The sequence below is a fragment of the Eublepharis macularius genome, chromosome 16 (assembly GCF_028583425.1).
Source record: "Eublepharis macularius isolate TG4126 chromosome 16, MPM_Emac_v1.0, whole genome shotgun sequence".
Classification (NCBI taxonomy): domain Eukaryota; kingdom Metazoa; phylum Chordata; class Lepidosauria; order Squamata; family Eublepharidae; genus Eublepharis; species Eublepharis macularius.
In genome coordinates this window covers 9,893,613-9,920,986 of record NC_072805.1, presented here as the reverse complement: position 1 = coordinate 9,920,986, position 27,374 = coordinate 9,893,613, and the positions used below count along the sequence as shown (strand labels likewise).

General features: G+C 44.1%; 1 protein-coding gene across 1 annotated transcript; it reads right to left on the bottom strand.

Annotated features, from left to right (window-relative positions):
• Positions 1–664: 664 nt before the first annotated feature.
• NDUFA9 (NADH:ubiquinone oxidoreductase subunit A9) lies at positions 665–27,311 on the bottom strand. Its single transcript, XM_055000667.1, has 11 exons — positions 27,189–27,311; positions 25,398–25,562; positions 24,546–24,643; positions 22,694–22,785; positions 21,379–21,520; positions 18,230–18,332; positions 16,263–16,330; positions 16,093–16,169; positions 13,019–13,114; positions 11,631–11,697; positions 665–1,552 (listed from the first exon to the last, which is right to left on the bottom strand). Exons 1-11 carry the CDS (start codon positions 27,247–27,249, stop codon positions 1,379–1,381), a joined length of 1,143 nt encoding a protein of 380 aa, XP_054856642.1. The 5' UTR covers positions 27,250–27,311; the 3' UTR covers positions 665–1,378.
• Positions 27,312–27,374: the final 63 nt, after the last annotated feature.

Here is a 27,374-nt window from a genome sequence, read left to right as displayed (position 1 = left end):
TTGCTGCACACCCCTAGTGCACTCGCCAACACTCGCCTTCTTTGTGGTCCGCTGTTATATGATTTTTCATGTGCTTGCCAAACTCACTGGATTGATGGGTTTTTGTATGATGCGGGTTTTGGTTAAGTGAAAATGCAGCCTCATTCTCCCAACTCCTCCCTTTGAAGAGAACAGCATGTGCGTGGATGCGTGGATGCACAGCTGCCCATGCCCAACATTCGCCTTGACGCACGCCTTCCCCAAGCATTCCTTAAGGAATCTCGTTGTTGCGTGGTTGATGGTTTAGAGGGAGGACTGTCTTCTGTGTGATTTTGGTCCTGTTGTATGCAAAAACTGCTGCCCCAGAGCTTCATTTCGCCACCCTCATGCTGGAAAGAACAGTATGTGTTTGTGCATGTATGGCTAAAACCTGCCTTGCAGGCACACAATGGGCTGAAACTCATAAAAATGAGAAAACAAAATGGATCAGATCCAAGCTGCCAATGCGCCAACTGGAATAAACTAGTAATGGAACAGAATGATTCCGGAACCAAAACCGAAACAGAAATTTTCTCAGTGCGTGCTCCTAGTTTCTATATCTTCCACAACTGCTTGGGACTCCATTAGGGCTGCTGGATGACAAATGGAAGCACTTACACACACGTTTACAAAATTCTTCCTTCACTTCACAGCTAATCACGTTTATTTGCTTACCTCACGATTTTTCAATATTAGGGATAGGTTTTTTAAAACCTAAGACAATAGGAACACCCGATTATTAAGACATTTTTCTGATCAACCCTTCTTTCTTTTGCAAAGCTGGTCTGGTAGCCATACCATCGTCTCCCCCTGCACCACCCCAATAGTCAAAATTCAACTTGCAAACTCTTTAGCATTATATAAGTAAAAACTTCCTCTCTAAGGCACCGTTTACATAAATAGCAGTAAAGCAAATGCTTCCTTCATGAGCAAACTATTTGCTTAAATCTGGTAAAAATTTACTTCCAGAAATGAAGCTCCTGCGGAATGAGAACACCCCACCCCAGGAACATCATGAAGGGGGAGCTGGAGGTCTGCAACAGAAGGAAGGAAACCACTGAAAACTGTAAATACAGGTAACTGCTTTGGATGCCTTCCCAATTCTTAGCAATAATCGAAAACCTAAGTACAATGCAATCAAGAACTAATAGCATGCACGGAGGACTGAAATTCTGCTTGGATGAGGGCCATTGTTTGTTTGTTTGTTTTTTAAAAAGCCACAATCTCCGTCACCTTGGAAATGGTGAAACAAACAACACTACAAAAAGGTTAAAGGGTGGATTTAAACTTTGTAATGTACACATTTTCAAACAAACAAGGTCAATGTAACTCCAGCCTGCAAAGCCACAGAGGTTGACAGTTACATGTTGGTAACCGGCCTAGCTGGTTTCGCTTCCTCGAGCTCTGCTTCCAGCCAGCGGAACGTGCGGTGACGTCGCAGCACCTCAATAGCTTTCTGCTCTACAGGAGTAGCGGCAATGCCCAAGTCCTCTAAGCCAGGAAGATCAGGGAACCTCATATCTGTGATATGGAACTGGAAACAGAGATCAGAGCATTGTGTAAATTCATCTGACACACCTACCTTTTTACAACTCAAAGCACTTTAACTAAGACACTTGTCATTTCATCACCCATCAAAGATTAGAAACATCTACCTTGAAGGCGCCACAAGACTCCTGTTTATTTTTTTTAATAAGAGATACTGAAATAGTTTGCAAGCATACTTGATTTTTCTGCAGTGCCAGTTCTTAGAAGGCACAGTAAAAACCATAGGATTTCTTTCCAACGAAACTGGCACCAGTTTGAAAGGACACTCCCTCCAGCTAATTGCTATTACTACACCACCCTGCAGGTTGTGACTGAACACCAACTTCTAAGAGGATCTACTACTTGATCTCAAAGATATCATCCAAGGCCCTTCCCTATGCGCCCATCCTTCAGAATGGAATATTTGTATTCACTTACCGTGAAGCTTCCTTTCTCGGTGGTCCAAGACTGGGGCAATCCTTACTTTTGGGATATAGCTCTTCCTTTCCGAAGGAAGGGTCAGTCAGCTGCTTTTGATCCCAGGGGGGAGAGGCTTGTCCCTGGAATCACCAGTCTGTTCCCAAGCCCTGACTCCCCAACACGACACCAGAAGGGAAAATAATAACTCCCCTCATTTTTTAAAAAATAGAAAGATCCCTCCCTTGAATCCACTGGGAGGAAGACTATCATCCTAACTCTTCATCCAATCCTAGAAGCCGCCCCGCAAGAAACTCGGGTGGGCAGGACTGCCCCACTCCTGGGCCACCAAGAAAGGAAGCTTCACAGTAAGTGAATACAAATCTTCCATTCTCCAGTGGTCCTATGAGTACGGCAGTCCTTACTTTTGGGACATACAAGAGCAGTGTACCCCAGGGTGAGTAGTCCGGCTTCCAGGCCTAAAGGGGGTGTGGTAGTACCCTCCTGCTAAAGGTTGTCTCTGGAGAAGACAACTTATCTATCCTATATTTATCTATCCTATATTTCTTGATGAGAGAATATACTGATTTCCATGTGACCACCTTATCGATCGTTTCTAACGACTGAAGGATTTATAGGCTGCCTGTGTCTCTGTTTCCCTTAGTGAGTGCGCCCTGACATCTATGGGCATTTCCGGACCTCTGGCTTGACATGCCAGAATTATGTACCCTCTGCTTTACCTACTTAGCCAAGAAAAAGACACTCTGCATCCCAAGAAGGACCTCCTGCAAACACACAACTAGCATCCCAGACTTCTGAAACACTGTTTAGTCCTGCCCAAGTGGAATCTCATATCTCTACATATATCAAGGTAGTGAGATTTATTTATTTGTTTGTTTATTTTCTTCCCGTGTTTTGGATTAGATTAGAAGGAGGGAAGTACTATCTCTCCTGTCCTATGAAAACATAAAGTTCACCTTTGGAAGAAAGTTGTTTTTGTTCATAATTTGCTCTACCATCTTGGAGGAAAGAGCATGGCTCTCTATCTACTGCTAGTGCCTGCCATTCTGACACTTGTCTAGCTGATTTCATTCTCACCTGAAAGATGACTTTAAAGGTCAGTTCCTTTAGGTGACATGGAAGACTGTGGACTCGACTATAGGACAGTTCGGTGGATAGAGAACTGGTTAGAGGACTGCACCCAAAGAGTAGTGGTCAACGGCGTTTCATCAGATTGGAGGGAGGTGTCCAGTGGGGTGCTGCAGGGCTCAGTTTTGGGCCCGGTACTTTTCAATATTTTTATCAATGATCTGGATGAAGGAGTGGAAGGGCTGCTCATTAAATTTGCTGATGATACCAAATTGGGAGGGGTGGCAAACACCCAAGAAGATAGAATTAAAATTCAACAAGACCTGAATACTCTGGAGAAGTGGGCAGCTGTGAATAGGATGCAATTCAACAAAGACAAGTGCACAGTATTACATCTGGGCCACAAAAATGGGAAGCACAAATACTGGATGGGGGATACACTTCTGGGCAGTAGTACATGTGAAAAAGATCTTGGGGTAAGAGTAGACTGTAAACTAAATATGAGCAGTTAGTGTGATGCGGTGGCAAAAAAGGCCAATTCAATCCTGGGTTGTATCAAAGGGGCCATAGCGTCGAAATCGCAGGAGGTCATAGCCCCTCTCACCTGGAGTATTGTGTGCAGTTCTGGAGGCCTCACTTCAAAAAGGATGTGGACAAAATCGAGAGGGTGCAGAGGAGAGCAACGAGGATGATCAGGGGTCTGGAGACTGAGCCCTATGAGGAAAGGCTGAGGGCCTTGGGAATGTTTAGTTTGGAAAAGAGGAGATTGAGAGGGGACATGATTGCTCTCTTTAAGTATCTGAAAGGCTGTCATTTGGAGGAGGGCAGGGGGCTTTTCCAGTTGGCAGCAGAGGGTAGGACCCGAAGCAATGGGCTTAAATTACATGCACAAAGGTACCAGCTGGATATTAGGAAGAACTTTTTCACGGTCAGAGTGTTTCAAAAGTGGAATCAGCTGCCTTGAGAGGTGGTGAGCTCCCCTTCACTGACAGTTTTCAAGAAGAGGATGGATGAGTATTTGTCAGAGATGCTTTAGGCTGATCCTGCACTCGGCAGGGGGTTGGACTAGATGGTCTGTATGGCCTCCTCCAACTCTATGATTCTATGATTCTATGTCATGAGGTCATAGGCTCAAGGCATCTTTTGTATAATGCTCTCAATACCAGATTAAGATTTCACGTAGGAAAAAACCCAGCAAATCCTTGGAAGATTCTACAATGAGGCCCCCTTTTAGAATCCATTGCCATGAAGGTGATATATAAGGGAACATCCCTTCCTAGAACCCCTAATTGTTGGAATGGTCACTACCTGTTGTCTAAGGGTGTTGGTATTAAAACTTTTCTTCAACCTCTCTTGAAGAAAGGATAGTAACTCCCTAATTAGCCCCAAAAGATTACATGACTCTATCCATGCACTCTTCTGGGAACTTGGCAGGAATTTTTATAGACTCTGTGGATCTCTTTTTGAAGGCTAGCATGGTACCAATCATACCTTCTGTTTAGTCCAACCCTATTAGCTGTTTGTGTTTGACCTCCACACTATGAGACTTGTCAGAGCTGGTCAGGGGTGTTGTATTGATCCCTGCATCAATGGGCCCTCCTGCAGTGGAGGTGCCAGGGATCCATGCTTGAAAGATTCTTCAGGTTTTGAGACCATGCCTTTCTGGACCTGAAAGTTGCTATTAGCATCACTTCTGCACTTTCCTGTGTGATCTTCTGATCAGCTCTGTGTAATAGCTGTACTGTGGAAGATATACAGGATGTGTGAAGGCAGCTTGCTGCTCACATCATCTATTCCAGTGGTTTGAGAGTTTCTTCTCCTTCAGCCTTGTTGAAAACTGTGGTAGACCAGTTGGGGAATCTCTCTGGATAGCATCCATTCTGCTTGGTTCATCACTCTCTGGCTTAGCCAGACCGCCTCAGAGTTGTCCTCTGTATAAACATACCTGTGGGAAGATTCTGAGATTCCACCATACCGTGTCTGATGGCCCCGAGTTCCAAAACTTTTACCCTATTGATCATTTGTCCTTCAGCCAGATGACCTATGCCATTCTTCCTTGGGTGTGGGATCCCCATCCCCAAAGACATGTCCATGGTCATCACTGTTCTCTCTGGTTCCTTGAGTGAGACACCATCGTGGGACTGAATGAGATACAGCCACTGGTTGTTTTACTGTTTGAGGATCTCTGGCAATTCAACTATCTTGGACCTCTTGTGATCTAACACCCCGTGGTATGGCAACAGGCATTTCTGAAGTGCACAGATCAAGATGTCGTTTGGATATGGGAAAGGAGCTGTTCTCCGTGGCCTAGCCATGCTATCAGTGACACTAGGATTCTGATCAATACCATAGGTGGCTTTTTCAGCTCAAAGGAAAGGGCCCAATGTTGGAAGCCAGACAATCTTCCTTCTGAATGGCCGTCATGACAAATTTTAGCCTTTCCATTCCGAACTTCTTGTTCCTAGGCGTCTATTTTATTTGACCAAATTCCTTTGGATCTAGGGGAAAAGGGACCAGGTGGCACAGAACTGAATTCCACTGATCACAGTATCCAACATCTGCCTGTTTCTTATTAGCTGCCAAGGGCTTGCCAAACATTGTAAGCATCCCCCAAACACCATCGCACCTGCTGCCTTGGTGTAGACACATTGAGTTCCCTTCTTTGGCCCTTTAGTATTTTGATTGGATTTGTTGAGGGAGAAGGTACTACCCTCCTCTCGATGTTTCCTTTATTTAGAGTTTCTCCAGACAGGATGATATCTTTGAAAGGAACCCTTAGTGGTGGAAAATGTCATCCAGTCATAGTTGCCTCTGCAACACTGGTCTTTTCTGGAGGTCTCCCATCCAATTGCTAACCAAGGCCAACCCTGCTGAGGTACTGAGATCTGATAAGATCTGGCTTGCCTGGACTGTGGTATCACAGTCAGGGGTTGTGATAAGGTCAGAATCATCATTATTCCACCAGAACCACTAGGTAATTGAGACTTTTACCCAAGATCAGCCACCGAGTTCAAGTAATTATGGGACTCGAACCAGCAGGGTAACCACAACATTACAGTAACTCATTTCAGGCTTCCTTGCCTGGTGGATGCAAACCCCCTACCTTCTCTCTTTCACTAGTCTCTTGAGAGGCCCGGGAGTAGGCCGAGGCCTGGAAGCTGGGCAAGTTTAGGTTGCAGCCTTGCACACTCTGAGGCCTAGAAGGAGGCTAGCCCTCCCCTTGCTAACCTACCTCTAGCAGAAAATTTTCTAGGCATTCAGGCCTGACGGGTCCAGGCCCTTGGGCTTTTTCTCTTTCACTGGCCTATTGAGAGGCCTAGAAGAGGCTGAGGCCTGGAAGTCTGGAAAGTCTAGGCTGCAGGCCTGCACTTTTAGAGATGGCTAGGCCTGCCTGTCCTCACATTCTGCCATCCAGGCCCCTGGGCATTTCTCTTTCACTGGCCTGTTTTTTTCTTTAAAAAAAATATTGGTGAGTACATACAATATTATTCAATACACAAATTCCCCGTCTTATCTAGATTATATCAGCCGCCACCCTTCCCCCCCTCCTTACTGACTTCCAACAACTTTCCAACCCCAAACCCCTCTTATTACTCAAATTTCTCTTAACCATAATTTTTCTAAATCCTATATCTGTTATATCACTTATTCTAAGCATGTTCAAATTCTTCTGTATCTCCAGTTTTCTAATATATCAATCTACATTTCACTATTTAAACTATCTATTTTTCATACAATCTCCTTATTACTAATGTTAGCTTAGATTAATTAATTGCTAAATTTCCCCATTAATGGTAAAGTTACTTCTCTCTCCCCTTTGTAAAATCACATATTAATAATTCTCAAACTGCTACAATCTTCCTTTCACATCCCATTTTTTTTTCTAAATATTGTTTCAGTTTCTCCCAGTCTGCAATATATTCTCCTGGATCAAGATCTTTAAGTTTTCTTGTCATTTTGTCCATCTCAGCCATGTACAGCAATTTGTAAATCCAATCTTCTATAGTTGGTATTTCTTGCACTTTCCATTTCTGCGCATACAAAAGTCTTGCTGCTGTAGTCATGTAAAATAACAATGTTCTGTGCTGCCTTGGAACTTCTTCCATTCCCAAGTTCAGTAGCAACAATTCTGGGTTCTTATTTATTTGGGTTTCCAAAACCTCATTAATTATTTCTATTATATCTCCCCAGTATTGCTTAGCTACCTCACAAGTCCACCACATATGATAAAATGATCCTTCATGCTTTTTACATTTCCAGCATTTATCTGACATATTTGCATTTCCAAGCGCAATCTTCTTAGGCGTTAAATACCACCTACACATCATTTTGTATACGTTCTCTTTAATGTTGGTACAAGTTGAAATCTTCAAAGTATTTTTCCACAAGTATTCCCATGATTCCATTGTTATTTCTTTATGAAAGTTTATTGCCCATTTCACCATTGGGACTTTGACTGTCTCGTCTTCCGTATACCATTTTAAAAGTATTTTGTATATTTTCGAAATGTCTTTTTTGCCTTCTTGTAAAATCACTTCTTCTAACTCCGAGTTTTTTAGTCTTATTCCTCCCTTTAGACAGTCCGAGTTGTAAAGATCCCTAATTTGCCTATATTGAAACCATCCATAGTGAGGAGATAACTCTTCTTGTGTCTTTATTTTTGGTATTCTATGTTCTATTGACTTAGAGCAGAACCACAAGTGACAAAAGGCACAGATTGGACACTTGTCAGCTTCCCTCAAGTTTTGATGGGAAATGTAGGCAGCTTGGCGGAATGTTGGACAAATGACAGTTGAAAAGTCCATTGGACAGCAGTCAGAGAGCGAAGCTGCGAGACCAGGATGCCTACATTTCCCATCAAAACTTGAGGGAAGCTGACAAGTGTCCAATCTGTGCCTTTTGTCACTTGTGGTTCTGCTCATTATCTCTTTGTAAGTTAAACATTGTTGTTCATTATAAACAGTTCTCGGATCTATTACTTCATATGGTACAACCCATGAATGTTTTCCATGTAATTCTTATATTTCTTCCAGATTGTGAAAAGGCTTCTTCTGATATAGTGATGCAAAAACATAGAGTCCGCTTTAACTTTATCATACTACAAATAGGCATGCCATCCAAACAACTTTTTATGTCCCTCCAGAGTCAGCAGTTTACGGTCTTTTAACGTTATCCAATCTTTTAGCCATGTCAGACAAATTGCTTCATAATATAATCTTATGTTTGGCAGTTGCAGCCCCCCTCTTTCTTTCAAATCTTGTAATACCTTCATTTTCACTCAGGGTTTCCTGCCTGCCCACACAAAGTCTGAAATTTTTCTTTGCCATTTGTCAAATTGTTTGAAGTCTCGGATAATTGGAATAGTTTGCAGCAAAAACATCACACGTGGTAGCACATTCATCTTCACTGCTGCTATTCTTCCCAACCATGACAAATTCAATTTATTCCATTTTATCAAATCTCTTTCTATTTGTTGCCACAGTTTCTCATAATTATTTTTAAATAAATCTATATTTTTTGCAGTCAACTCAATTCCTAAATATTTCACTTTATTAGCTACCTCACAGTCCGTTATATCCATTAATTCTTGCTGTTTTTGCTTCGTCATGTTCTTACACAATATCTTCTACTTCTTTTTGTTCACATAAAATCCCGCCAAATCACCAAATTCCTTTATTTTATCCATTATTTTTGGCATATTGTCTATTGGGTCTTCCACTATCAACATTACATCATCCGCAACTACCCTGACTTTGTAGGAAAATTCCTTTATTTTTATGCCACGGATTGTATCGTCCTCTCGAATTTGAATCAACAAAATTTCCAAAATCAAAATGAACAACAATGGAGACAATGGGCAACCTTGTCTTGTACCTTTACCTATTTTCAATTTTTTAGTCAAATCATCATTAACTACAATCGCTGCACATTGGTCTTTGTAAATTCCCTTAACTGCTTGTATGAACTTTTCTCCCATTTGCAGCTTTTCTATAGTGGCAAACATAAAATCCCAGTTCAAATTGTCAAATGCTTTTTCCACGTCTACAAAAAAGAAACCAACTTCCCTATCACAGTGCTTGTAATATTCAATAGCCTTTATCACTGTCCTTAAATTGTCCTTAATTTGTCTATTGGGTAGGAATCCAGCTTGTTCTTCTGCAATAGATTCCGACATCCATCCCTTTAATCTTTCCGCCATAATTTTCGCAAATATTTTATAGTCATTATTCAGCAACGAAACTGGCCGATAATTCTTAACATTGGTCAAATCCTGTCCATCTTTTGGGATCAACGATATATTAGCTTCATTCCATGAATCAGGAATCTTTTGGCCTTGTAATATTCCATTAATTACCTCACTTAGAAACGGTGTCAGTTCATTGGCCATCATTCTATAAAACTTTGCTGTTATTCCATCTGGTCCCGGTGCTTTCCCTAATTTTGTTGATTGTATAGCTTCTTCTATTTCTTCCTCTGTCACTTCCCTATTTAACTTCTCTTTCCATTCCTCTGAAATTACTGGAAGCTTCACTTTCTCCAAATATTCCACTATTGCTTTCACTGGCCTGTTGAGAGGCCCAGGAGGGGCTGAGGCCTGGGAACTTGGAAAGCCTAGGCTGCAGGCGTACGCTCTTTGAGGCCTGTGAGGTGGCTAGGCCTGCCTTTGCTGACATTCTGCCAACAGAAATTTTCCCGCCAAAAGGAGAAATGAAAGTGAAAGCATACCTCACAAGTCCTGTCTGAAAGGAAAGAGAAACAAAGGAGGGCTCCCTTTTATTTAGCGTGAGCTGGCTCTGAGGCTTCTGCGACTCTTTTCTCCTCCCTCCTTCCTTTCGCGGCCCCCATTTCCCGCAGTATCAGTCTTGTTGCGGTTCAGTCAGGGCTGCTGGGGTTGGAGCAGGTCCTCTGCTGCTGCTGGAGGCTGCTCCTTCCAAGCCTGAGGGAGTTCCCGATAATATCGGTCTCTACAACAAGCTACCGCAGACTCAAACACTGCACCCTCTGGCCGTCTGAGGTGGGGGTTCCTCCCAACCCGAAGGTGGGGAACCGCGGTGGAGTTTTGCGGTTGTGGCCGTGGAACCTAGGAGCAACCTACGGCCGTCGGCTCTAATGCTCACCATCACTCCAAGCGAAATGGGGGTGGGGTAGGCAGTAGGGCCTTTCCTTTCCACTGTGAGCTCTGCACTGCCTGTGGCCTCGGCCTCCCTGAGTACTGGGATTACAGGTGTGCGCTGCCATGCCCGGCTCATCTCTGACAGTTTCTCCTTCACTGGGATCACTGCGCTTTGCAGTCTTGCTGAAGACGTCCTGCTCAGATTGCAGGGCCAGCAAGACTGGTGATTCCAGAGACAAGCCCCTCCCCTCTGGGATCAAAATCAGCTGACTGACCCTGCCTTCGGAGAGGAGGAGCTATATCCCAAAAGTAAGGACTGCCCCACTCCAAGGATCACCGGAGTATGGAGGGTGCAAGCATGAGGGAGAGGAACTTCTTTGTGGCTTCCCCCTTTCCATCTCCCTGCACCTGCTGCTTTAACTCGACATATTTCAGCACCAAGCAAAGCTTTTCAACAATTTGTACCCTTGGTGATCAAACTGCTGGCTGTTTAAATTTTGTAATGAAGTTATGGATTGTGGAGAGGGGGGTTAGCCATTGTTCTGCCAATGGCTTGTTTGTGGTTCTGGTTTGTTGATGCTGATATTGTATTGCTACAATACATAGTCTGAGTGTGTGTCATCTCATATACTTTATAGTGGAGAGTGAAATAGAAACGTTTATAAATCCCTGCCTCCTTACCAGAAAAGCCTAAAAAAGTCAAGGGGGTGTTCTAGGTAACAAAAGAATCATATACATAGTAATGAACTTCAGCAGTTTTCTTGCACTTTCCCTGCCCCAGGCCCCATGGCAGCCATTCAACAACCCACACTATCAGGAACTTTTGGACAAATTTTTTTTAAAGTAATTGACACATTGATATGTCACTTACCATTAAAAACAATTTTTTAAAAAAGTCTCTGGGTTGTGGTGACCACCACAGGGGACTGGGGCAGGGAAAATGGTGCCAATGCGGGCAGGGCTGAAGAGATCCAGACTGTTCCACCCACGCCAGCTTTGTCGCAACCTTTCCAAAATCATCATAGCAAAGCAGGTTCTGGAAAAGTTGCATGCAGGAAAGCCCTGAAGGTACCATGATGCCAGGGAAAGTGATGGAAAATACCCACCTCCCAACAAAAACCAAGTTGGAGAGCAAACTCCCTGTGTGTAAGACCCCATCAAGTTGGTTGAACACACCTGCTTTTTTCAGTGGCTACCATGCTGAAGTAACAATCACCTCTGAAAGGATGGAAGAAAAAACTTCACTGCTCCCCTAATAAGAAGTCTGCTTCAAGTCGATGTACCTCCAAAATCGAATTAATTTGTTCCTAGACAAAGCTAAAAATTTCCCAAGCAATCCTAACCAAAACATGAAGTCTGTGTTGTTAACACTATGGGTGCCAAAACACATCAAAAGTTCTCTGAATCTTGAAGGTAAGAGTAAGAAAGAACCCACATGAACAGGCACCTGAAAATTCACACCTACCCGATCCACTTTGTCTCTAGTTGTCCATGGCTCAAAGGGGCTCACCTCAAAGAATCTTGCAATTAAACTGTAACCCAAAGCAGTAAAGGGAAACTAGTCACAATTACAGGTTCTGATGACACTGGACTCCACACACCCTCAAAGAATAGGGAAAGTGCTGAGAGGAACTTGGGGCTGGAGCATCAAGCAAGACAATGGAGGGTGCGGCAACAGAAGAAGATACTGATAACAGGATCCCACAGTCCCCTTGACCATGACTTTTGAGGCTGTAGGAGGTCCTCTCCTCAAAATGTTAGACAAAATTAGCAGAAAATTCTCTCAAGAACACTCTTGCTGCCATTCTCATTCAGGACCTCAATGAACATGCAGTTTAGAAATGCACCCTCTCTTACCCAGAACTATCATTATGGTCAGATTACAGTGCAGGTTACGTGTTCTAAACGCCATCCCCCTGAACCATGTTGAGATAAACATGATATCCTCAGAGTGGCTCCTGGAGGACAGAGGGCTCAGGAAGAGGAACACTAAGGGAAACATGGCTGAAAATCACCCCCCTTCCAGTCACAGCAAGTCTCTGCCAGAGCCAAGATCCTACAGAAGGGATGTCCCTTAAATTTTAAATTTTTTAAGTGTTTGGTCCTTTGCTTTATTCTGATTCTAATACAAGGAACCTTCCATGGAGATAGTTTCAGATAGGTCGTCATGTTGGTCTGCAGCAGAACAGCAGGATTTGAGTCCAGCGGCACAAGATTTTCGTGAGTCAAAGCTCCCTTCATCAGATATCTGATGAAAGGAGCTTTGACTCTCGGAAGCTTACACCCTGGAAATCTTGTTGGTCCTCTAAGGTGCCACTGAACTCAAACCCTGCTGTAACACAAGGAACATTCTATATATTTTATTTACATGGTGATACTGCTATTTAATTATATATAAATGCTTCATAAGAACAGAATCCCTTTCACCCATCTTTCCTCAACCCTTTTGTTTTCTTTTTTCAGTTTCAGTGCATTGCAAATCTGTTTCGATCCCCTCCCCAATCCCTCTTCTGCCACGGAAGCTCACTTGGGCCACTCAAACATTCTCAGCCTAACCTTCCTGGAGGAGGGGAGAGTAATATCAGAAGTCACTTTGGGCCCCCACTGGAAAGAACAGCAGATATCTAAAAGTATTAAATTATATCTAAATATATTAAAAGATACATTAAATATATTTAAATCGCAAGTATAAATTATTTGTTTTTCAGGTCCACCAACTACGACTGATCTCAAGTGTGTGTTTCCACCGTTCTGATTGCACACTGTAACTGCAGAACTGTTACCAAGTTCCCTCCTCTTGTTTGAGAGGTTAGGTGATTGACAAAACATCACATAAAAAAACACTAGACTTACTGATAAAGAGGACGAGGCAACGGATATGGAAGAAAAGTTCTGTGGAGCACCGCATAAAGATATTCTACCAGATCATACAGCAAATATCTATTTGGGCTGCAGGGGGAGGAAGCAAAGTATCAGTCCAGACAAGCTGAGCGTCTTGCAACCATTCATACTCACATGTATGCTTCGTAATACAGATAAAAACCTTCAAAAGGTACACCTGAACTCTATTTTTAAGCAAAAATCACACAATTTGGCCGTGTAACATTACGTAAAATCTCCTCTTTAGGAAGCTGCACTGGTTACCGGTGGAGTACCGGATCAGGTTCAAGGTCTTGGTATTAACCTACAAAGCCCTATGCGAACTGGGACTGCGGGGCCACCTCTCCCTACATGAGCCCCAGAGGACGCTTCAATCCAGCGATAAACAGCTGTTAATGGTCCCTAGCCCCAGGGAGGCCCACCTAGCGTCGACCAGAGCCAGGGCCTTTTCAGTCCTGGCTCCAACCTGGTGGAATGCTTTGTCTAAAGAGACCAGGGCCCAGCCAGATTTGCTGTCCTTCCACCGGGCCTGCAAGATGGAGCTGTTCTGCCAGGCATACGGTTGACGCTGGCTGGGCCGCCCCGCCAGCTGACTAGAGGAGAACGTGCCCCCTACTGGGAGCATTTACCGCCCAGTCTTGTTAAATACTTTTGAAGATGGTTGGGTGGTGGTTTTTGGAGAAGTCTGCTGCTGTATGTTTTTAAAATATTTACATGTTTTTTTTGGTTTTAAAGCTATTTGTATTTTAAATTATTATACCGGTTGTAATCCACCCTGAGCCTGCTGATGCGGGGAGGGCAGAATATAAACTGAAGTAAGTCAGTCAGTCAGTAAATAAATAAATAAGATACTTTGAAACCAGAACACAATTAAAGTACATTCATATTCCAGTACATGGTTTTCTGCTGTATCCCAGTTAGACAACTCCTTGATGAAGGACAGGAAACTGCTCTAATTGCCAAGTGAACAGTATGGGAGTATGAAAGTTCAATGTATATGAAGCACCTTTCATGAGCTACTACGTGAAACTGCTGTAAAGATTGTTCTTTTAAGATGCCAACTCTTGGAAAGTGAGCAGGTAAAGAATCAAACGAAGCTGAAGCCAAAACTGTCAGAGAGATGCTGACCTAAAAACAACTTCATGGAAAATACGCCTTGCAGCATATCTAGGCTTCAATCCCACCTCCTACCAGAAACTAAAGAGATGAAATAGAAAGAGCAACGTTGTTGCATTATTTTAGTTCCAGCTACCAAAAAAACTCCACCCTGGTATTGTATCAATTAAATAAAGAAATGTAATGGTAAAATCACAGGAGTGACATGAAGGAACCCAGTTCAAAGATATGTTTATAAAGATAATTTTAAATATATTCACACACACACGTTTATCAGTATTTTGAAACAGGCAAATTGCAGTATGTATAAGATAGGTCTAATGTGATGGTGTATTCCCCAAATTCTGGTTTTTTTTCCAGTTCAGTATTACCAAACTGAATTTTTACCTGTGCACACCCCTAGTTCCAAATATTCAACTTGGGTTTCTGTAATCTGCTGTTCCATATGTCTCTCTCTCTCTCTCTCTCTCTCTCTCTCTCTCTCTCTCTCTCTCTCACACACACACACACACACACACACACACTCTCTCTCTCTCTCTCTCACATGCACACACACAAACATAGAGACTTTTCGCACTCGGGTTTTAAAGCATGTCTGTACCTGTTCCGCATCCCATGTTTTCAGGGCTTTCACATTTGCAAGCAGGTCATAGGACGCAATGCCGCTCTTTTACCCCATTACTTTGATTTTTCTCCCTGCTGATATAGCCCGATGTTAATTTTTAATCAGCCGCCCAGTCGGGGCAGACGCAATTAATGCCAATGTGAACGTTTTGCGGCGCTCCCCCCTTCCTCTTCTTTTCCTTGGTTGCTGATTGGATTTTGTGAAATTAACCACACCCACATAATAGCTCTCTGAACTCCTCTTTTCCGCCATTTTTTTGGCTGCACATCTCTCTTACGACTCTGAGATACTTTTCCTTTGGGTGGGACCTGCAAGGGATGGGGGGGGGGGTTGTTTTAACTTCATTCCCCTTTCTCCGCTTTATGTGCTCTCTCTGTGCCCCAGCGCGTTTCATGCGAGCGCTGCCTGTTTACTCTTTAAGCTGGGTTGTTTTCCTCCCCTTCTCCTCAGCGTGGATCAATTCTCTTTTCTCTCCCTCCCTCAAGAGCGTCTCTCAAAACGCTGTCAGTCAGAGTGGCGGGGCTTTTCTTTCATGTCCCCTCTCCACCCTTTCAAGCCAGCGAGAGAGCGTGAGGTGGGGGCGGAGGATTGGGTGGCGGGGATGTTAAAGTTACATTACTGGTGTGAGGGAAAGGGAAAGAGAGAGAGAGGTGTACACACACACACACACACACACACACACACACACACACACAGGCTCTCAACTTCACGCAGCCAACTTGCTAAGCTCAGCCAAATTGTTCCGGGCTCAAGAGCTGCTGCAGCCTCTCCTCTCTGGAGTGTGCCCGTGCATCCCCACACGAGGGAATTTCCAGCCCCTCAGAAAGCACGCCAAGCCCCGGCTCAACGCGTCTCAGCAGAGCCAGAGGCAGGTATAAGTGTGCTCCCCCCCACACCATGCAAAACTGCTGGGGAGGCAAGTCCTGCCTTACCCCGGGAAGAGTAAGGTGGGAGGGGGTGGTTGAAGGGGCACCATGGGAGGAGGCTTGTCTGTCCTAAGACGTAAGGCAGGGTCATTACCACGCATGCTCAAAGTTAAAAAAAAAAAAAAAAGCTGACGTGCACTGTGATGTCCCGAAAGTCCGAAACTGAACAGAGGCTTCCAGGCAGAATCACAAGAGGCCAAATCGAAACTGCTGGGAAGTGTGAAAGGATCAGCGCCAAGCCGATGCCACTGCGGTTGCTAAAAAAAGGCGCTTTAAAATGTGAGTGTGAAATATCTCATAGTCTGTTGCAGTCTAATTCTGCAGTATTGGTAAGATATACCAGATGGTTTTCACGATTTATGATTAAAAGACTAACCTACCCAGTCAATGCATAGGTTTTTCCTTTAGCATCAGGTTCCTTAATGGCATTAATTATTGCCTTGGCTACATCAACCACCTGTGGGATAAAATATTCAAGAAGAAAAGTTAGTATAAACTACAAGACTTTAAAAAAAATCTCTAAAATACACAATATTGCCCAAATACCTACATAGATAGGCTGTTTCACTGTTTGCTTGCCCATGGAAATGAACGGCACACCCCAAAACCAGCGCATGTCTAGAGAAAGATGGATAAGTAAGTTGGAGAATAGAAGTGTGCCTACTGAGAAGCAAAGCAAAGATGCACTGACACTTTCAGCAAAACACACAAACCGTACCTTAAAGTAACATGAGAATCAACAGCTTTTAAAATAAATAAATGCACACAGTCAACAGCATGGAACTCCTGGATCTATCTGAAAGGAGGGGAAATGCCTGCAAAACAGCCAGGAGTGGCTGTTGGTATCCAAGCCACTGGATTTCGGTATTTTGACCTATATATATTTAATAAATAATGACGCTTATGTTAAGAGAGGTTGTACTTACAGAAGTTATTTGCAGCTGTTATATCAGTTATTAATGATAGCTGTATAATTACACAAACATATATCTTACATGAGTCCAGAAGCACCTTAAGCTTTCAAGAGTCACATTTCCTTCATCAGATACAAGTAGAGAAGGGAAGGAAGTTTGACTCCCAAAATGTGTATCCTGGAATTTTTTTTTGGTTTTCAGGGTGCTAAATGAACTCAATCCTGCTGTTCTAACAACAGACCTGAAAATATACCTTATGTCTGATTACACATGTGTATGCCTTACTCTGAGTCAGAGCTTTGTTTCCTCAAGTTCAGTCTGGTCGTCCCAGACTGGCAACAGCTCACCAGGTTCTCTGACCAACGTCTTGCATCTCTCTTCTTACCTGATCCTGGAGATGCTGGGGGTTGAACCCGGGACCTTCTGCATGCAAAGCAGATGCTCCGCCATTGAGCCACAGTCACTCACCACAGATTGTACCCATACCTTACCACACAGCTAAATATAAAAATGAAGCATGACAAAAAGTGGAGCACAACTTTCCTGCTTGCATGTTTCAGTTTCACATTTAAGAAAATGCATTCACAATTCCAGAAGACAAACTTTAATTCAAGAGTTCAAGATTTTGAGTTTGCTAAAATTCTGTATCAGCTCTAGTTTAAAAAAATCCAACCTCTACATTCAGTGCTATGATCTCCCAAGTCTGAAAGAGCGAGCCTTTCATCTCTACAGAAGAAGCCTCTTTGCTGCTCCGAAGAATGAAAAGAGAGAGGCAAGGAAAGGACATTTGTATTTAATAAACGAAAACAAGTTTGGCAGCGCTGTTGATGATTATAACACGGGAGTCACAAACCCCGGAAAATGTGAGTGACAGGAAACCGTTTTCAGATCTACAACTGTATCTTCAGAAGATTGTGGCACCAGTTTACAAAGGAAGGTGAACTTTAGACTGGTGTAGGGCTCAGTGGTAGAGCATGTGCTTGGTCATCACAAGGTCCCAGGTTCAATCCCTAGCATCTCCAGTTCAAAAGATTAGTGGGTAGGAGACGTGAAAGACCTCTGCCTGAGACCCCGAGAGCTGCTCTTAGAACTAAACCACACAAGACGAATTACATGAGGACGCTCAAGTGAAGGGAGACGCAATGTTAGCCGGGAAGCGTAGTTTGAATTTCACCTCTCTCTAGAGAGCTGGCTCCTCAGAGGGTTTGTTAATTTCACCTCTCTACAGATCCACAAAGATCGCTCTTCAGAGAGTTTGTTAATTTCCTCTTTGCCTCCCAGAAGGCTCTGTCAATTATTAACAAACCCTCTGAGGAATAGTCTTTGCCCGCTCTGTAGAGAGAGATGAAATTCAAATGATGCTTCCCGGCTAACATTGCATCTCCCTTCACCTGAGCATCCTCGTGCAATTTGTCTCATGTGGTTTAGCTCCCAGTCAGAGCAGTTAACACTGAGTCAGTAATTCTACAATGACATGGGCTTGCATGAGAAGCCACAGAAGCATTCCGGAGCAAGTGTGGTAAGAAGAGAGATTCTATCCCTTTTTCTCCAACATTACTTTCCCCCTACCAAAGCAGATTTTTGTGCTCCAGTAAGTGCATACTTGCATAATAGTTGAAAAACGTGTCCTCTCTTCCGAACATTTCAGCAGGCTTCATGATGATGGCATCTGGAAATTCTTCCCTCACGACCTTTTCCCCAACAGCCTGTTATCAAGGCATTTGCAGAAGACAAACGTAGTATTAATACTTCATAATATAATGTTTCACATTATCCTTTGCTCTTACTGCTTACAAGCAGCTTATATCCTGCCTCTCTCTCCTCTGACTGAGTAGTCGTGCCTAATGACAGAAGGCAACATACACACAATGAGGCCACTACAGGCATTTTAATACAGAACCGATCATCAAGTCAGCCTAAGATGAGCTGCCAAAAATGGTGCTTTTAGTCATTAAATATATACAAGTTTAAACCATCCTTTGACTTTTTTTTTTAAATCTAGGAGCCAGCCCCAAAATTTAGGAGCCTGACTTGTTTTTCACTCTTCAAGATTTCATGTTTTAATAACCATACAATGGGCCAAGGACACGTAATAATGACTGGTATGTAATTGTGAAAACCCTGAATTGAGCCTGGTAACTGATGGGTAGTCAATGGAGTGGCTGCAGAATGGGAGTGACGTGCATGCTCTGTCTGGCTCCTGATAATAACCCAGCTGTGCTGTTCTGCACCAGCTGGAGCCTCCAAATTAACTTTGAGTGGAGGCCTACGCAGAGTGCACTACAGCAGCCTACTCTCAATGTTACCATGGCATGCATTTAGGTATTCAAACTGGCCACCTTCAAATTAGGGGGCCATCATACAAGCCACTAAGTTCTTTAAAAGCATTTTTGCAGTTCCATTAACTTGCTTCTCTGGCAGCAGTGCTGGATCCAGCTTAACCTCTAGGCTCTTAACCAAGTCAGCAAGGGTCAACTGAACCCCATCAAAAGTGGGGAGCACAATGCCCTGCAAGATCTCTGGTTTCCCAACCAGCATCAGTTCCATCTTGTCTGGGTTCAGTTTCAATCTCTTTGCTTTCAGCCATTTGACCACAGCTGTCATGCAGTGACTCAAGATCTCTACTGCAACCTGCAGAGATTCGGATAGTGAGATATAGAGTTGGGCATCATCTGCATACTGAAGGCATCCAATTCCATAGCTATGAATGAGCTCTCCTAAAGGCTTTTCAAAGAGATCGAATAACTCAGAGGATAAGACTGTGCCCTGTGGACCCGTACAAGACAACTTCCTCACTGAATATAACTGATCTGCAATAGCAACCCTTTAAGATAGTCCAAGGCAGAACCCCTGGTACCTACTTCTGCCCTCAAATGCCTCAACAACCTGTACCGTGAGTTAGACCTAGACACAAACTGGCAGCCATTGGAGCTCTTTCAAAATGGGCTATATGTCCTGCTGGGTCAGCTCCCTGACAATAATTGGGCTACTGCATTCTGAACCAGTTGCAGTGCAGCATTATTTTCAAGGGCAGCCCAACATGCAGCACATTACAGTAATGTGACCTTGAGGTTACAAAAGAAAGGATCTTGTGGCCAGCTGAGTCTAAGAAAGAGAGACCTGGTGATCCAGATGCAGCTGAAAGAAGGGACCATTACACCAATTGGCTTTTCAGGCTGCAAGGCAGGATCCATGAGCACCCACCCCCAGCTCTTTATCTGCTCTGCAAATGCCAATTCCATTCCATCCACTACATTGCTAGATCACTTTGCCAAGGGCAAAACCCTGGGCAGATACATTCCGAACCAGCTAAAGTTTCCAAAAAGGCTTTGTAGGCAGTCCTGCACATAATGCATTTCAGAAATTTAACATAGACATTAACCGAGAATGGATACTTCTTGATAAGATCAGATTCACACAAGAAGGGTCACACCAAGCATGCTGGCCAAAGTTGGTGCAAAGTGCTTTATGCCACCAATTTCTCCTGTAGGCCATAATTTAGACAGAAGATGAAATGTTCTATATATTTCTTGTTTAGCATCCATACACGGGGGTAGGAGGGGAGCCCAAGGGGAGGAAAGGTGGCATGATATAGTCTGGTCTCGTCAGATCTCAGAAGCTAAGCAGGGATGATACTTGGATGAGGGCCCACAAAGGAAGACTTGGCAAAGGCAGGCACTGGCAAACTACCTCTGCTTCTCATGTGCCTTGGAAGCCCCTTGCTAGGATTGCCAGTTGGGAACTGACAGCACATACCTACCTACTTACCTGCCTGCCTGCCTGCCTGCCTGCCTGCCTACCTAGGGGAACCATGAACTCACTCATTTTGAGTGAGTCTCATTTTGGTCCAGCAGAGATTCTAGATGAGGAGAGTCTACCTGTGAAGAGCACTGTATGGAACTGGGCATTTGGTATGAAATCCAGCATGCTGAGAATGTCAGTTTTCACTTGTAAGATGTTTCCAGACCTAATGGTTGGAGTTCTAACCCTTCCCTCCTTACCAAACATTTGAAAACTTTAACTTAGCAGAATGGCAAGCAACACATATAGTTTACTTAAAGACTCCCAATTCCAATTCCTTCTGGTTGTAGCAATTGGGCTACTTGGTTAGGATTTTTTTTCCCCTGTACAGAACATACGCGTATTTGAATGTGCATCTGATCATGGATGTGGTGAAGAAGACCTTCTACTGGGGATTCCTAGCAAATATGTAAGGGAAAGACAGTCAGGAAACAGAGCACTGGGGAGGCAGACAGCAAAAAGGGGGAAAGAGACAGCTGAGAAGATGGAAACAGAAACAAAAAGACAATGTAGCTGCCACTGATAACCAGACCATGAGGTCTACACTCATGAGTATTCCACCCTGGACTTCCTCGGTAGTCTCCCTTCCAAGTACTAATCAGGGCTGATTCTGCTTAGCTTCCAAGATGTGGCAAAATCAGAGTATCCAAGTTAGGGCAAGGACACTCTACTAGGGCATGATTATTGCGTATTTTCACACACAAATGCCCCCTTCAAACCTCAAAAAGGTGAATGCTCCTGTATCCTACTCCAACATGTGAAGTGACCTTTAGGAAAGGAGAAGGTTGGGTTCAGTAGTTCTGTGATCCTGAAATGGTTCCTTGTAGTGTTATTTTGTGTTCAGGAAGGAGCAAAGAAAGCAAAAAGGGAAGAGAGGCTCTGATTCTGTCCCTAATGCCATGAAGGTAACTGCACAGCAGCACTTCCTAAAAATGGGACACAGTGACTTACTTTATTCCGAAGGTATTTCGAAGGGCTCCTCATGTCCGCATTGAGGTGAGATACGTGAATGAGTTTCTCTACGCCAGCTTCTCTGGAAAGCCTGGCTATATCTCTTGGTATATTAACAAAGACATCTTCATACGTGAAGTTCCTGAAAGAAGGGGGAAAATTCCTATGCCCGTGTTTTATTGCTTGGTAAATATCACATGGCAGCCTTGCTGGTGCAATGTAACTCAGGGAGGCAGGAGAACAGACCTCACCTGCTTTCATTAGGTAGACAATTAAGCTAGTCTCTTGTAGCATCAGCCACCAGCACAAAAAAGGGAAAGGAATACTAACCTACCTGATAAGACGTTGTAAGACGTCAACTCAGAAAAAATAATAACAACATTCAATTTATATACTGCCCTTCAGGACAACTTAATGCCATGGTTTACAAAGTGTGTTATTATTATTCTCATGACAATCACCCTGTGAGGTGGGTGGGGCTGAGAGAGCTCCGAGAAGCTGTGACTGACCCAAGGACACCCAGCTGGCTTCAAGCGGAGGAGTGGGGAATCAAACCCAGTTGTCCACATTAGACTCCTGCCATTCTTAACCACTACACCAAACTGGCTGAGAATTTTAAACTCAAAAAACACACTTCACACATGATTTATGTTTTGCTGGTTTCCAGAGCACTCCAATATTAAGCAAACTTATCCTGCAACAGAGACTTTATGGAGCCACACAAGCAGTCAATGCACATCCTGATTTTTCAACACTCAACTAGAACAAAGCTTAAGAACTCAAGCGTTGCAAAAACAAGGCCATTTGCCAATTGGCATACAATGTGGCAAGGAGAATCTACCTTGCACAATTTATAATTTGGCCAAATTTTAGAGACACTGAATGAAGTGTTATAGCTCTTCTAAGTTTTTTTGGACTGAGCCTGCCTGTAATCAAGGCAAACACATGAAGCTGTCATATACCCCGTCAGACCACTGACTGATCTAAATCAGTACTTCCTACTCCAAGAGATAGCAGCTCTCCATATAGCAGCTTTCCCCAACAGCTGGGTGACCTATTTGTAAATTTATTCCTACATGGAAACTGTACATGGGATCGCTCAATCCCATACTACCAATGGAACAAGAGGCAAAAAAGAATGGGGGAAATGTCACTAAAAATGTACAGATTGTAAGACTTTTCCTTGAAAGAACAAGCCTACCGATGTACTGAAGACTTAACCCCACCACTCAAAACCCTTCTCATGGGATTTCAGTTTTTTTCTTATGCTGATATAGCCTTCACATTTAGTATCTAAGAGAAAGAAGGCAGATACCTCGTTTCCCATTCTTTTCCAACAAGATTGATGACAACATTGCTGCATTCAAGGGCTCTTCGGATAGAATCTTTGTCACGCGTGTCCCATTCCTAGTAACCACAGCCACAAGAGAAATTAAACTATGCAAAATATCTTGTCACAAAGACTTTATGTAGCTAAACCATTTACTTCACAAGCAATTAGCGCACCCTCCCTAGCATATCAGAAAGTTGGACTTCTTGTGAAGTTCCTTTCTGGTCAGCAGATTGAAGAGTGTTAGAAAAGGGTTGGTTCCTCCTCCAGAAGGAGACAGAGCTACAAAAAAACAACCTTTGAGGCAGGAGAGAAGCTAATTGAGAAAAAACTTTTCACAATTAACATCCTAACATGGGTTGTTAAAAAGCCTCAAAGGACAGCACAGAAGAGAATTTCCATAGTTCTTAACTATGCCTGCAGTGGGGAAACTGCACAATGCAGATAAATCAACCCTCCCATTAGCTTATTAGTACAGATAAATGAACACATATGAACATGTGAGAGGGAGTGCAGGAAGGGTTACATCAATGCTTCGTTCTCGTGGCCCCTTCTTACTTGCCCAGGGAGGACTGCCACCTTGGGGTCGGGTAGCAAATCTCTCCAGGCCAGTTTGGCTAGGGATCCTGATGCTGTTTTGCTATCTTCTGGGGGTGGAGTAAGGGTCACTGGGTGTGTGTTTTGGGGGGAGTGTGCAAATTTCCTGCACTGTGCAGGGGATTGGACTAGATGACCATAGAGGTACCTTCCAACCGTATGATTCTATGAAGCTGCCTTATTCCGAGTCAGATCCTTGTTCTATCAAGCTTGAACTTGTCTACTCTGACTGGCAGCAGCTCTCCAGGCTGTCACATCACCTGCTATCTGATCCTTTCAGCTGGAGATACTGGGGACTGAACCAGGGACCTGCTGTAATCAAATTTAATTCAAATTGGCCTGCTGTTCTTTCACTGAGCCACAGCCCACTGCCTAGAAACAGAGACAGTGAGTCTGCCTACTCTGTGCAGTTCTCTCTTGGTTAGCAAGCAGCAGGTTTCTCAGTTGGAAATACAAGACAGCAGGCAGCAAAGGAGGGGTACAGAAGAGGAGTCTCACATCCCTAGCTGGGATGTAAGGACATGCAGCATGAATTACACTAACTGCCAAAGGGCATTCCTGCAAGAACAGACATCCCCAGAGGCATGGTATTGGTTCACAAAGCCTGCATATGACCTCTGCACTGGTACTTAGTGGCCAAACAATCCCTGCATGCTTAGGTTGTTCCTTGTACTTGCAGGAGAGAATAAAACATCTCACTTTGTGGCCATTCCCTCTAGACACTTTGGCTACTTGAACTCCTGGTTTAAAAGAAGTGAATTCACTGGCAAAGTACCTGAATTCTTCTAACATTCATGGGCCTATTGGTAGAGCTCCCCACACATTTTGCCTCTGTTTCTTCTCAGGGTAAAAAGGACTACAGCAACATTTGGAGCAAGATTTGAGTCCATTAGCACCTTAAAGACCAAGAGCTTTCCAGGGCATAAGCCCCTACTTCCTATCTGACAAAGGAAGCTTGAAAGTTCATACCCTGGAAATCTTGTTGGACTTTAAAGTTCTAGAGATTTGAATCCTGCTCTTCCACTGCAGACCAACGCAACTACCCACCTTAAGCAAATGGACCACACAGATTTACAAAGTTCAAACTTGGATGATTCTCTGCTCTGGGGTGGGTGGGGTTGATGTTTCTTTGCGGGGAGAGGCTCTGTTTTCTTCTGAAGGAGTTCATCAGCTGCTGCTTGCTCTCCTCTCTTACTAACCAAGAATGAATCATAACCAAGTTAAAGTCAGAAAGACTTACCATGAACAGGAGCTGTCCAAGATCACCCATAGGCCGAAGGTACATCATGTCATATGGATCACAGCGATAAGGAATGATGACCTGGGAGCCAATCCGTCCTAAAATGTAAAAGAACGGTTTTTAAAAAGCAGAACTTCTGTATAAGACTGAGATAAAGAGTGGTACTCGCAAGAGTGGTAATCAGAAACCAAAACATAAATACCTGACCCCAAACATCTAATGTCACCAACCTGAATTAAATTGTTTTATGATTTTAAATTCTTTTGTGACTCTACTGTACTTGTATTTTTACTTCTTATTGTAACCTGCTCTGAGCCCACTTGGGGAGGGCGGGGTATGTATGTATGTATGTACAAATAAATAATAGAAAAAGTGAGCTTCCCAGTTCCCATATTCCCAAATAAGCATGACATGATTCTTTTGTTTTTGTTGTCCTTGAAGTACAACAACAAGCTGGTCTCCTACAAACCTATATCATAAACCTCCCACCTTGGCCACCGAAGCCCACTACAGACCGTTTTCACATTGCTTACTGGCCATGGAACATCACGCCGAGCTCCCGGAACAACAGCGTCTTCCTGGCGCGATTTCGCGCAAGAACTGCCAGGAAGAGGGTGTCGTTCCAGGAGCTCAGCATGATGTTCCGTGGCCGGTAAGCAGTGTGAAAACAGCCACAGACACCAATTCATCAGTTTATCCTCTTCCAACATCTGCTGGGGCAAACCAAAGACTATGAACAAGGCTCTGAGAACCTGCTTTAAGTTACTTCACATCTTGGGGGGGAGGAAATCCACTGTACTTCAGGTTTATTATTTTTTGCTAAGTCCTTAGATGTTCACTGAGAAACATTACCCAGGCGGCCAACGACATATCGACCCAGGAATCCTGTGGCACCAAAGACGGTGGCCACGATGCCACTGACAGATGAACGCCCACCCTTTCCATGTGGAATCACAGAGTAATGAACTTCACGCTGTTGCTGAACAACAGAAGATGTCGATGTTGAAACACCATAGCCTAAAACACAAGAAAACAGAGTGCCCATGAGTGGGTTGCTGTCACACAATTATCCAAGAGACTCAGGGGAACAATCCCATTTTATCCTCAAAACAACCCTATGAGGGAGCTTTGGCTAAGAAGAAAAATAAACATAGTCTTTAATATTGCTCAAAATAGCAGCCAAACAGCTCAAGGGGCAGATGTTGAAACGGGCAATTGCCCAGTGCCCATATCTGGCCCAAGGGCCTAGTGGCCAATTATTACATGAAACCACAAACATCCTTATGCAGGCAGTGACTGTCCTAATGAATGTCCCCATGATGCGATGCAAGGCAGCAGTTAGGAACCCCTCCCCACCAGAATAATCTATGCATCTACACTTATACTTATACAATGTATAGATGAAAATAAATTAAACTTGCATAGCCCATAAACAGAAATAATTTTCAATTTACACTCCAACTTCCCATCAAATTGAAGCTCAAGGAGGTTTACAAAAATCAGAAGTCCATACCGCTAGAAACAAAACCTAACTATAATACAGATACAGATCCAAACTACTTTCACTGCAGAAAATCTATGTACTAATGGGGGGGGGGGGAGGTTAAATTATAAATTTCAAAAATTATACAAGTAAAAAGAGAAGACCAAAAAGACACCTATACATACTAACTAGAGGTGGGCATGGACTGGGAAAACCCCACAGACCGCCGACCCGTGGTCTGTCAATTTTCACAGACCACAGACCACAAACTTTTCATGGACCAGCCCCATTCATGGACCAGTTCGTCAGTCCATGGTATGTCACTTCCGGAAGCCCTGGCTCCACCCCTTCACACCCAGAGAACCCAAACTCACAGAGACTCTTCAGCAGCCTCTCCTCCAGCCACCCTCCAAGTCTAGTCAAGATGGCATTTCAGATGTCTGAGTTACAGACCCTCAAAGCAGCACCCCCAGGAAACTTCCAGTAGATACTAGAGTCGCAAATGCCAATTGACTTGCATTGGCTAGCAGCACCAAAAAGTTGCAATGAGGCAAAATAAAACAGAAAAGGGTGGGCGAAGAGCCCCCTCACTCACCACACAGACACCTTCCCAGCTGTTGCCTAGGGAATTAATTTCCAGAGAGGGAAATTCCTGGAGAATTTGTAGGTGGAGCCTGGAGAGAGCAGGTTTTGGGCAGGGGAGGGGCCTTATCAGAGTATACTGCCATAGAGCAACTTCCAAAGCAACCATTTTCTCCAGGGAGACTGATCTCTGTCGCCTGGAGATCAGTTGTGATTCCGGGAGATCTCCAGCCACCACCTGGAGGCTGGCAACCTCAAGCGGAGGGAGGCACCTCGGGCTTGCCAGGGGCGACCAAAGGCGACGCCAGGGCTGCTGATTCTCTCCCAAGGAGGCTGCAGTCTCACTCGCGCCTTGCCTGGCAAGCCGTCTTTTGCACGGCTACGGCAGACAGGCCAAGCGCAGCTCAGCCTTTCTTCGCAACCTTCGCCAAACCGAACAAGCCTGGGCCACCCTTCTGAATCCTCCTGCGCGCCAATTAGAGAGAATACGGCTCCCGCCCTCCGGAACCCCGAAACGATTCTCCCCACTCCCAGTAAGAGTCAGGCCCAAAAGAGGGGGCGAGCCCCACTGGGCTTACCGGCCCTCGGTGACAGCAGGAGCCGGCAGGGGACCCGATAAGAGCGGACGGAGGCCGCCATCTTCACCCGCCCTCAGCCTTCAGCCCTGACCTGTCAGGGACTACGGATGGCGCCCAAGGACAAAAAAGACTCTACGCGAGCAAAAGTATACAGTACGCATGCGCCGAAAAGCAGAGTCTTTCGCG

What these genes read in the sequence shown, in the direction of transcription:
- NDUFA9 (XM_055000667.1), bottom strand. Translation starts at nt 27,249, where the DNA reads ATGGCGGCCTCCGTCCGCTCTTATCGGGTCCCCTGCCGGCTCCTGCTG. An exon ending in CGAAATACCTTCGGAATAAA is followed by an intron (nt 18,333 to 21,378) that starts GTAAGTCACTGT and finishes CCTTGATAACAG; the next exon opens with GCTGTTGGGGAAAAGGTCGT. An exon ending in CAGTGAAACAGCCTATCTAT is followed by an intron (nt 16,170 to 16,262) that starts GTAGGTATTTGG and finishes TTTATCCCACAG; the next exon opens with GTGGTTGATGTAGCCAAGGC.